General features: G+C 41.6%; 1 protein-coding gene across 2 annotated transcripts in view; it reads left to right on the plus strand.

The window, feature by feature from the left end:
- PDE7A (phosphodiesterase 7A) overlaps positions 1-11,985 on the plus strand; it is an 85,553-nt gene that overhangs the window by 65,888 nt on the left and 7,680 nt on the right. For both annotated transcript variants that reach the window (XM_018568342.1, XM_018568343.1), the window contains 5 exons: positions 4,798-4,898; positions 5,018-5,149; positions 6,237-6,328; positions 8,561-8,705; positions 10,420-10,516. In XM_018568342.1, coding sequence (XP_018423844.1) covers positions 4,798-4,898; positions 5,018-5,149; positions 6,237-6,328; positions 8,561-8,705; positions 10,420-10,516 — 567 coding nt within the window. The remainder of the gene's footprint in view (positions 1-4,797; positions 4,899-5,017; positions 5,150-6,236; positions 6,329-8,560; positions 8,706-10,419; positions 10,517-11,985) is intronic.

Raw genomic sequence — 11,985 nt, forward strand, 5'->3', positions numbered from 1 at the left:
CCCATGTTATTTTTTTTAATAACATTGATTTAACTGTGTGGCAGCGCCTGCGCCGTGCGTTGTGATATGCTGTGTTGCGATTAAATGTACGCCTGTATAATGTTAACACAACACACACAAACTCCACGCACAAACAATTTTTAACATAAGTTGCTTATTTACAGTTTTGCATTGCTTCATTTTTTTTTACCGTTTCGCAAAAAGGCACAATTTAAAATTTACATATATTTGTTATTAAGTTATACAGTTTTTATCTTCTAGATTGTTGGGAAAGTTTTTTTTTTTTTTTGTGCACTGTTACTGATTTTAGTGTGCTTTTTATCAATCTAATTGTGTAATTTGTATTGTTTTATTATTATTTTGTTAAACATTTGCGCAATTATCGCAGGACCTACAAAATTAGCAGCACCATCTTTTTATTCTACCGGGCCTGTGCTTTCAGAAAATATATGGTTTGGGTGATCTTTTTTACAAACGCTAGCAACGCAGCAGTAGAAAATCAAAACAATGGGAAAAATGGCGTGGCCAGCTGAGGTTAAGTGTTCCGGAGGGCTTGGCGGCGAAAGGACTAAAGGAGATTTTCATTAATAAATCGGGAAACCCTTTTTTCAGATCAAAATTATTAGAAATTGTCGCTTGAATCCACGCACATGAGCTGAAATGTATGTCTTGTAAAGCTTTTTAAAGGAAAATGATTGTATAATAGTTTTAGGTCAGAGAACTTTAGATATATATTTTTGTTGTTGTTGTGCTATAAGCTTTTAACAGATTTTTTTTATATTGTTAGTATTATTATTCGTATTAATTAGGGATGCACCAATACCGTTTTTTCGGTATCGAGTACCAGTACCGATTTTTTATTTTTATTTTTTCCAGTAGTCGCCAAGACCGACAACCGATACAGCAAGTACCATTAAGGAAGCCAGGCAGCGTGTAATGATTCGCCACCTGGCTTCCTGATTAGTTGGGAAGCCGGGCGTCATGTAAAGACTCGCCACCCAGCTTCCCTATTAGCAGGGAAGCCGTCTCCATGCTCCCTCGTCACCAGGTGACGAAGCATGGCGCCAGCTTTCTGGCAAATCAGGAAGCCGGGTGCCGTGTATTGACTCGTTGCCCGCCTTCCTGATTAGCCAGCTTCTAGACCAATCAGGAAGCCGGGCAACGAATCATTACACAGGGCCAGGCTTCCTGATTGGCAAGGAAGCCGGCTCCATGCTCCCTCGTCACCAAGTGATTCTGCGATTGCAAGATGGTGCCTAATGTCAAGGTGGGCGGGTTTTAATCTAGACTGCATATGCTGCTTGATGTAAAGAAGCATTGTGAACTAAGGGCTTAGTATAGGGTATAATGCGGTAACAATAGCACCAAAAGCAAGAAGAACGAGGAACCGAGGAGAAATGGACACTGGCAACAGAATAAACCCCCTCCCCACCCGCATCCCCTTCCACAACCATCATGACTCTCCTAGTGTCCTCAGGAGAGTTAACATGTTAAGCTCTACTATTCTCTGCTTATTTGAAAGATGTTTCTACTGTTTCTACTGTCAACAGCTTCTGGTAGATTGATGCCGGATAAAGTAAATCCTGGAAGTCTGTCCTGTCAGCCATTTAAGTATGGGTAGATTCATGCCAGATGAGCAAAAAATCCTGAGAGTTTATCCAGTTTTTACTGGTGCTCTCCCTAAAGACAGCTACGAATGTGTTGCAGTTTTTCCAGCATCTATCGCTACTGGTGTATTCAGGCTGTATATGGAAATGTTGGACAACTCCTGTTAGCCAAGAAGCGCAGGTTTATAGTACATGCTCTATAATGGCCGTCCCTCTGTGCCAGGCCTGTATTCGGCAGTGACTACGGTTTCTGTTCCAGTTCAATCATAAATCCATATTCTGGTCAGTCCAGTATCTCTGGGGATTCCTTATGGCTTTATCAGTACAGAGCTGAGGGATTCCTTATGAAATCAAATCAATAGGAAAAAATTGCAGAAAATTCAAAAATGGCTTGGCCAGCTGATTTAAAAAATGTTCCGGAGGGCTTGGCAGCGAAAGGGTTAATACACAGTCCCCCCAGCACATATAATAAACTTCCTCCCTCCCAAGCCCCCAGAACACTACTAATCATCCATCATTGGACTGGAGCTCAGAACTGACAGAGCTCCGGCCAGAGCTGACAGGAGCAACTCTGCGATCTGCATCCGACAGAGATACAGACCGTGTAGCTGCTCCCGCAAGTCGGGCACGCGGTCCGTGACCGTGTGCCCGACTTGTCAGCTGGCTGCGGGCCACATAATACCGGCTTGCGGGCCGGTACTTTGAGACCCCTGGTCTAGACCATTAGACCAATAGTTTTTTCTGAAGTATCATTAGCACAGGCATTGTGCGACACAGGTGTTGTGGATAAGACATAATTGTTTCATCACTATGATAATTTCAGAATTTAGAACATATTTTTTTTCTCGCATTTTAGGAATATAATTTGAGTTTGTTGAAGCGCAGTGCTATTTTTATCCTTTCCTATTTGGGTGTACTCGCCTATCAAGCACAGGTGCTCTTGGAGTGTTATTTGATTGCTAGAGCAGTTTATCTCTATTTAACACTAAAATATGACAGATATGTTCAATTCGTGGCTGACCCTGAACAATAGGCATATTTCCGATAATTTCCGCTTTTCTAGATTTCCTTCAAGATGGTGTGGATATGGGCTTAGTCCCAGCACACTTACGGTTCAAGTGGCTGCTCTTAGCATGTTTTGGATACATTTCTGTCCTCTGATTCTCTGGTGCTGAGATTTCTTAAGTCTATTTCTTGGTCTATTTTAGGTTGAACTCGACTTGTGTCTTTTTTCAACCTGATAATGTAATATTTCTTGGTCTAGATCAATTCCAATTCAAAATTGTCCCAGGTGGGATATTTCTATTGTATGGCACGATTCTACTGCCATCCATCAAACCAATATTGAATGCTCCTATTAAAGCACTAACTGTGAAAACTTCCCTTTTGGTAGCAATCACTATGCCTAGTATAGTCCGTGAACTGGAGGCCCAAGGACCAAGGGAAGAAAGCCTCCATGGTCCACTAGATTAGTTTGACATACAAAATAATGCAGGTGAATCCTACAGATTTCATCAATACTCATTCAACTAGGGCTTTGGCTTCTTCGTTGGAGAGAGCTGGCACTATCAGAGCAAATTTTGCACGGCCTCCATGTAGTCAAGCTTCTCCACCTTTGTTCATCACTACCAGCTGGGCTTTTCTCAAGTGAGGATCATGCCTTTGGGAGTAAGGTCTTTAACCTCTTGCCGTCCGCCCGTAGTAGAAAAACGGACGGACGGCACTGCTGCATCTCCAGACGGCAATTTTTTTCTGCTCGCGCGCGCCCCCTAGCGAATTGTTCTCCCTTCCAGTCTGGTAAGTGCTTTGTCCTCTTATATGCTGTCCTGGAAGACAAACTGGGGAAAACCAGAGTTAAACTTACGGGGTAACTGTTTCCAATAGTCTTATAGGGCACTAGGCTTTCCTGCTGTACCATGTATTATATGTTGTGTGTGGGTTTTTTTTTTTGTGTTTGTTTTTTTTAAACTGGGTTTCCCCTCTTCGGTTCTAACTATTACTGTACTTTAAAAAAAATAAACTTTTTCCTGACCATGTGTTTCCTGTACTGGTGGGAGGGTCCTCTTTCTCATGTGCTGTCCTGGAAGATGGTTTTCTCTCTATTGCAGCATTCAGCTTTACTAGGAATTCTAGGTTCTAGGAATTTCTTCTTGTCTAATATTCTACTGTTCACCTGAATCAGATCATAGTTCTCTCCTCCCTCTGACTGGGTTCAGTTAGCCAAAAGAAAATTTCCCTCCATTGCGTGATGTGAGAGTCTTTCTCTCAGCCACTTCCTCTTCAGGAAACCAGTTTGCCTTTCTGCTATCCTGAATGGGCCTCATAATAATAGTACATTGACTTCTCATTTCACTGTCTCTAGGTGGCTCAGACAGACAGTCATTCAGACTTTTGGTCTCAAGGATCGGTTTCCACCCTTTCCTGTTAGGTGTTTTTATCCTTCAGGTGGCTTTGAGCTGGTGGCAGTTTCCTGTTTTTTCTGTTTTAGCCTTTTTGTTACTTTTGTTGCCCAACCCTCTGTTTTTGTAGTCACTTGGAGTCCATTGAGGGGCACAGGTTCCTCCCCTCTGTTAAATTCCATACTATAGGGGCTACTTTGGTACACAACTGAGACATGATGGTTGTGGGTGGGGCTATCCTCTGCTGGTGTATGTTGTGGGTTTTTTTTAAGGATTTTACGATATTAGTACAAAAATCCTTTTTTACTTTTGTACATCTCAGCACGCACACTTATTGGACCTATACTTCCGTTTGGGACACAGAACTGTGCAGATCAGCACATTGTCATGTGACCCCTTAGCATTAATCCCTTATGTTCGACATGCAGGCCGTGTTCTGCTAGAGTTTCTACTGGAGGAAGGAACTTCTATCAAAAAAGCGTGTGTCATGTAGCTCCAGCCATGAGCACACATGCTAGTGTGACCATGTTGGGTTTATAGGGTGGTCCTGCACTTTAGCATGGTCAGCCTCTAGGTGAAGGTGAGTTCTTCTTTCTTCTTTCTTCAAAGAAAAGGTTATTGACACAAAGAGGTAGGTGTGCTGCTACATTGCTTTATAGTGATCTAATAGTTACAAGCCCTTTTATATATCTGAACTATTGCTCGTTTTACATTCTGTGTGCTTAAACAGAACCTTTTGATAAGGAAGATGCTTGGTCGTTTACTATAACCGTTTTTTTTTTTATTTGCAGTTATGGTTCAAGAAGACTACCACAATCAGAACCCATACCACAACGCAGTGCATGCTGCTGATGTGACTCAGGCCATGTACTGTTATTTAAAAGAACCCAAGGTAAGAGTCTGTGTTCTTGAGGTGAAGATGGAAAAAATACAGCAGTCTCCAGCTTTTTCATCCCAGAAACTGTTATTTTACTACTTTTGTTAATTTTGCGGTACCCCTGTCTCTTCTAGCTTGCCAAGTCTCTCACTCCATGGGATATCCTGCTGGGTTTAATTGCAGCTGCAACACACGATCTGGATCATCCTGGTGTAAATCAGTTTTTTTTAATAAAAACAAACCACTACTTAGCAACTTTATATAAGGTACGTGTGCCGATGATTACCATGTTAAAGATGAGCCCCCGGCAGGTAAAAAAGAAAAACATGGTATGCAGTTATTTATTCACTTAAATGCATCACATTTATTTTTAAATGCCTCTAATTTAGGTTGTTGAATCGGTTTTTATATCATCCTCCTGTAATTCCCTGCACAGTAGAATATAGACTAGCTGCTGCTGCTTCTACGTCATTGTCTGAACACAGGCTGGTGACGGGGAGGTGACCTATCTGCATAGCTTAGTAAAGATAAATGGGGCTGGGGGTCACCAACCTGTGTCCTGGCAAGTAGAAGGAAAATGTATTGCAGCTGTTTATTCCACAATCTTTACAATGAGATTCAACTATTTCAATTGAATTCAATACAAATAAGGATGATTTATAGAAGATCACCGTGCCAGCACTCATTGTGAAGAAGTTCATCCCTGCCTGAGATTTGCTTGCTGTGTTACATGTGGGATTGGCTTGTTTTGTGTAACTTTTACCTGCTTAATATCAATTGGGAGTAAGATTGCCTTTTTGAGGTCCAGTGAATTCTCAAGATGCTTCCAGTGTTTCACAGTCATTTCTCTGTTCTGCTTCAGCAGCATTGTTCCAGTGTATTGAAGGTTTGCTGTTCATTTGAAGGATCAGTAAATCAGAACAAATTTAGTTTGATCACAGTGGTGTGGAGCATTCCATATTTGCACATTTAATTGGGAATGTAATATTCTATTATGTTTACAGGGCAGCTAGCTGCCATTTTAGGCCAATGAAGGCTTTAAAGATTACTTTTAAAAAAACAGCCCTCTCTGTGAACACAGCACTTGCTGATTTATGGTGCATAATCCATCCAGAAACCAAAAAAGGTTACATGCATCCATTATTGCTCCTCAGTAAGTCACAGTTGTCAGTGGTAGGTACAGGCACAGATTCGGCACTGCTAACTCCCAATCCTTGTACAGCCAGGAGTGCAAAGACCGCTAATTCTAGTTTATTTTGGGATGTGGTGTATGAAATCATGGCTGTGATTTAGTAATATGGAGTGAGTCATTGACTCCTAGTTTTATAAAATGTTTGCTTGGTTTCTTTTCAGAATACCTCAGTATTAGAAAATCACCACTGGAGGTCAGCAGTGGGCTTGTTGCGAGAATCTGGTTTGTTTGCACACATACATTTGGACGAAAGGTATGTTACAAGTATTCATTTTAGTTGGTTAATGTGGAATGCTTATGTCTCTCACACTATTGTGTTATTTTCAGAGCAATATTTAACGGGTCAAGAATATTACCATCACAAGCTGCATATATCAACGTCTAATATCTGATGATCATTGCTGAAAAGTTGTACTTTTTTTTTTCCTGCACAATTAGCTGAGTCCATTTAACTTTTCAATGTCCTTTAGGGCTGCAACTAATTATTATTTTCATAATCGATTAGTCGGCCTATTTTTTTTCCGATTAATCGGTTAAAGTAAAAAACATTGCTATACTATTTAAAATAAAATACACAAATGGAGTATTTCAAAGTTTACTTCAGAATAAAACTGTATGGACATTTTTTGCAATTGCACGGCACTGGAGCGCTTGGAATTGCAGTACCGTGCGTTCCAGTGTGATCACCCTGCGGGTGGGAGACGCGTTTTGGGTGCCATTGAAATGAATGGCACCACAACACACATCCTGCAGCAGAATTTGTCAGGCCGAAACCAAATATTACTTTTCCCATTTTTTTTTTGTTTATATATTTTTTTTAATAATTGTATTATTTTAGACATTTAAATTTGTTTCATGGATTTAAAATATGAATTGTAAAACTCCAATATAATAACCAAACTTTTATTTAAAATAAATGCCTGGTCATCATGTCTTAAATATTGGGCGGAAAATTATTGCTCACTCTGGCGCATGCGGCGATACCTGACATGTAGCGCAATCATCATTTTCATACGTAGGTGCACCTGACCTGTGTTTCCGTTAGTATTTTTAATTTTATTTAACACTTTTCTTTTTTTTTTTTTACATTTCTTTTTTTTAACATCATTGCTATCACATGGGGCAACTCACCTAGCCTCCTGTGTGGTAGCACATTTGAGATGACAGGTTCTCTTTAAGGTGACATTAGGGGGTCTATTGTCACCTTTCCACTTCACTGGAAGCTGCAGTAGCTGAGAGCAATAGACAGCCTCCTATTGGCTATTTTAAAATACGATAACCAATAGCAGGCTGGCTATTGCACCCACCCACTGCCTGCTGTCAATCAGCAGAGGGGGACCTGAAGGAGAAGAATTTAAAATATCCAATAGCAGGCTGGATATTGTTTCCAGCCGCTGATAGGACACTGGCTTCAAGTCTCCCATCAATCCCTTGCACTGGAGTCCGAGGGATTGATAGAACACCGGCAGAAGAGAACTGGCACCAGCAGCTGGAACCGACAGAAGAACTGGGGAGCAGAGAAGGAAACAGGCCAGCAGCAGAGGAAGGGTGCGGGCAGCGGGGGGATGCAGAATCACCGCAGTCTCTCCTCCCCGCTGGCTGCAGTGGTCTGTATCCCTGCTACATCTGCCGATTACAGGCGGGGATTGAAAGAGACACAGACCACTGCAGTCTTCACCAGCGGGGAGGAGAATGGAGGGGCAGATTGGCAGTGGCGGAAAATCAACTACTTGATAATAAGAATCGTTGACAACGATTCTCATTATCGATTATAATCGATTTTGTATTGATTAGTTGTTTCAGCCCTAGTCATCTTTACCCGAATTATCTCTTAAGTTTGTGAAAAAACAGACTTTTAACAGGTGAAACTTGTTAATAGTAAATATGCCATATGAGATAAATTGAAGGAAAGCAATCCGACTACTCCAAAAATCCTTATAGGCCCCCCGAGCTTTAGTAGCGCATTCTTTTTGGTGCTTTTTCCTGACTGGCCATCCAGGAATAATACTGGAGTTTTATATGGATGATTGTGCTGAAATGCCAGTTATACCCAGAAGCAGTGCTGGAAGAAAAATTCTGCTATGGACAATATCCTTACTGGTCCCTGGCACAGTCTCTGTTGAATGACAGCCGCCTGGGCTCAGCCATAAAGTCCAGGAACGTTGGGTCCCAATAACCAACTGAAGAAAAACAAGCCATAGTAGGCATCTTGTTGCATCTGCTTGTAGATAGAATTTTACTTTTAAAAGTTTTTTTCATTTGGATTTCTAAAACCGGAGAAAAGGAAATAATGTTTTTTGTTTTTTTTGTATTCCCGGTTTGAACACAAAGCAGAATACAATTTGTCATAGACATCAACACTCTGTTTCCTTTGGTTATGTGAGCCCAGTGTGTGTTTCATGCTTTTGATGAATGTTTTATGACTATGTTTATATAATCTGTACAAAAGGCTGCAGATTATTACACAAGTTTTTTTGTTTTTCAGACTACAAATGGAAAGCCAGTTGGGCTCCATCATTCTTGCTACAGACATTAGTCGGCAAAATGAATACCTTTCACAGTTCCGAACCCATCTAGATAAAGGTGACTTATGCCTGGACGATGCTGGTCATCGGCTTTTCATCCTGCAGGTATTCAGCGTTGTAAAGCAAATATTGCTTATTGTTGGTTTTACTATGTTCAATTTTACAGCCATATTTAGGGTGTACCATGAAACCTAGTCACATCTTCATCTTTTGACAGGATCTGTGAAATGAGAGACTACAAATCCCATTTCGTAGGGATTCGTAGTTCTCAATGGAGTACAAGTGTGATGATTATCACTGCACTTGTAGTCCATTTATAATTCTTCTATTCAGTTTACTGAATGTTGCTTTTCCTTTTTCCGGTTACTGAAAGTTGGACAAGGACTGGAGGAAAAGTCTGCAGGAGCCAAAGCAGTGCACCCCCAATCCACTGATTGCAGTTTCAATGTTTTTGTGGTTCCAATGCAAAAAAACCCCCCAATAAATACACTTTTTTTTTCTTTGTATATGTGTGCGTTTTTAGTTTTTTTTTTTTTTTTTCTGTAAATGGTGGATTTTGCTTTTAAAGTTCACTATAAAGTGCCATTTACGTTCGTGTTTGATAGGACACATCTATGTGCATGTTTTTTGCGTATTTGTGTTGCATTTTCAAGTTCCCATGGATGCTTTAGAACAGTGTTTACAGTAAAATTGTCAGTATGAACGGTATTTAAAGCTAGCATCAGAAGACAGTTTTGTTTTGCTACTGCAGTCAAACCGCAGCAGCTATTATTTTAAATTAAAGGAGAACTATGGGGTTAAGGCTTTTCCCCATAGTTCTCAGGGTAACGGGAGGACACAAACTAGCGTCCTCCCGTCACCCTAAGCTCAGTATACCGCGAGCTTGCGGTATTCTGAGACGCTGAAGCGGATCCCGACAATAAGGCCTGGTTCACACCTGGGCGTTTTACAGCACGTAGGAACGCGCTGCAAAACGCCCTACGCCCAAAGAAGTACAGGAGCTTCTTTGGGGCGTTTTGCCGTGCGTTGCCATTGGTATTCCCGAGTGTGGATCAGGGTTAACAAAGCAGTAACCCCAGGATACAGATCTAACCTTGTCCGCGATCCCCGCTGTGTCTTCGGCGGCTGCCGACTTCCGGGTACCGTCCCTTGCGAGCGGCCGCGTCGCTTTGTGGCAGAGCCGGCGGGAAGTTTAAAAGTGAAACTAAAAGAGAAAGAAAATAACAAAAAAAATAAATCATACCGCCAGTGAAACGCGCGTTTCACTGAACGAGAAAAACGAGCATAAAAAAAAACGCTCAGGTGTGAACCCAGCCTTATGTCTGGATCCGCCCAGCTGTGTGAGTGACAGCTGGCTCTGCCTATCTATTCCCCCCTCCCCTGTCCGTTCCGCCAGTCAGCGCTGGAGGATCGGGGAGGGGGGAATCCAGCCCCTCTGCCGTGACAGGATCGAGAAGTGAGCGAACGCCGGTATGTGTTCGCTCACTTCCCCATCTACTGAGCCGACTTGTGACAGTCTCATTGTCACAGGTCGGCTAGAACTGAGGTGAGTGAAAAGCACTCACCTCATAGTTCTCCTTTAAGACAGCATGAGGCTTAAGTGAAAAACCCCAATCACACTTAAGTTAGTGGTAAATACGCACCAAGTGCAGGAGACCTACACTGATGCAAAACCACCTGGTATCCTGCGATAATTTATAGTGACAGATAATGAACTCTGTACACTGCATCGCTTTTGAAAAAATATAGTTTTGATTTTAATAATTTGATCCGCTCTTTGTAATGATTACATGTTGTCGGCTTTGTGTTTGACTGATAGATGGCCTTGAAGTGTGCAGACATCTGTAACCCTTGCCGGACTTGGGAGCTGAGCAAGCAGTGGAGTGAGAAAGTGACTGAAGAATTCTTCTACCAAGGTATGTAAAGAATATTTCAACTATAACTAACTATGGGCAAAATTACAAAATATGATCCAGCCTGTCGCTTACATCATTTTTTTTTTTTTAGGCCCCAAATAACAGTTTTACCTGTTGAATTACCGGTAGTAGATCTGGTGTTTTTCATCTTGTAATAGGGAGGAAACACTGTTCCTTCTGAAGTGAAATCACACAGCAATGTTATCATCCTGTGGACAGGGAGTGGTCTGAGATGGAACTGAAGTTTTAAATAGATTTAAAATGAGTACTTGGTGTGTTAGCTGAAGCTTGGGTTTAATTACTTATTTGTTACCACAACCGCATTTTTTTCTCATTTGGAGAAAAGGTTTTGTCCATGTGAATTAAAGCTGACTGTTGTAATCACCTTCTGTGTAATAAGCTTTATCCCAGCTCTGTAACTGCCACATCTGATGGACAGCTTGGCCTGTTACAAGATGTGTAAAAATAACAAATCTGCTGACAGAATCAACAGATAATAAAACTTTTACAGGTGAAAAACAAAAACTATTGACTGACTACATATGACAATTCTGATTTTGCTTAGTTCCTTTTTAAGAAAGCCAGTCACCAGTGGGTGTTTGTGATTATTCCTCAAAGGTTAGATTGGACTGTTCTAAACATTCAAGAGTAGAAATACAGATTACTCATGATTTTTTCTTATTTACTTCATTGTTTTTGTTAGTTTCTCTGCACTAGATTATAAATTGGCTTTGCTTGCCTCCTCCTTGTGACACATTGTGTACACTGAGGCGTTACATTACATCCTCCCTGTGTACACTAGTTATGCAAACTAAAGTGTTTATGGGTTTTTGTTTTTTTTAATATATATATATTTGAATTTTTCTGAATTTGAATATTGGTTTCCATATGTTATCTAGTCCTTGCATACCCCTTAGGGCTAGTTCACACCAGTCACAGTGCATTCCTGCCCAATTGGTGCGCAACGCACTCGATCACATTCCAGCCAGGTCACTTTGCTTTGTGGAGGGGGCGTGGCAGTGCATTGAAGTCAATCGGACCTCAGGCACACCCTCCAGACGCAATGCGATCCCTGCACCGAAACGCGCAGCACATCTGTGCCCGCGTTCTAGTCCGGTACAGTCAGAAAAAAATCGTGGATGCAGCATTTTTTTCTGACTGCACTGGACCGGAACGCAAGCACTGGTGTGCCACGTGTTCCGGGCAATCGCATTGCGGTCAGCGGCTGTGGTGCCATTGACTTCAATGCACCACAAAGCACCCCCCCCCCCCCAAAAAAAAAATAAACAAAGCAAGTCGGCCGGAATGCGATCCAGTGTGTTCCGGCACCAATCGGGCTGGAACGCACTGTGGGTGGTGTGAACTAGTTCTCCATAGACTAGACATTTCCAGTATAGGCCTGTTTATTCTGCAATAGCTTTGTCATTACTTAAGATAACAAAGTAATATACATTGTTTTATTTGGGGGG

The sequence above is a fragment of the Nanorana parkeri genome, unplaced genomic scaffold (genome assembly GCF_000935625.1).
Source record: "Nanorana parkeri isolate BGI_ZX_2015 unplaced genomic scaffold, ASM93562v1 scaffold1173, whole genome shotgun sequence".
In the NCBI taxonomy this organism is placed as follows: Eukaryota; Metazoa; Chordata; class Amphibia; order Anura; family Dicroglossidae; genus Nanorana; species Nanorana parkeri.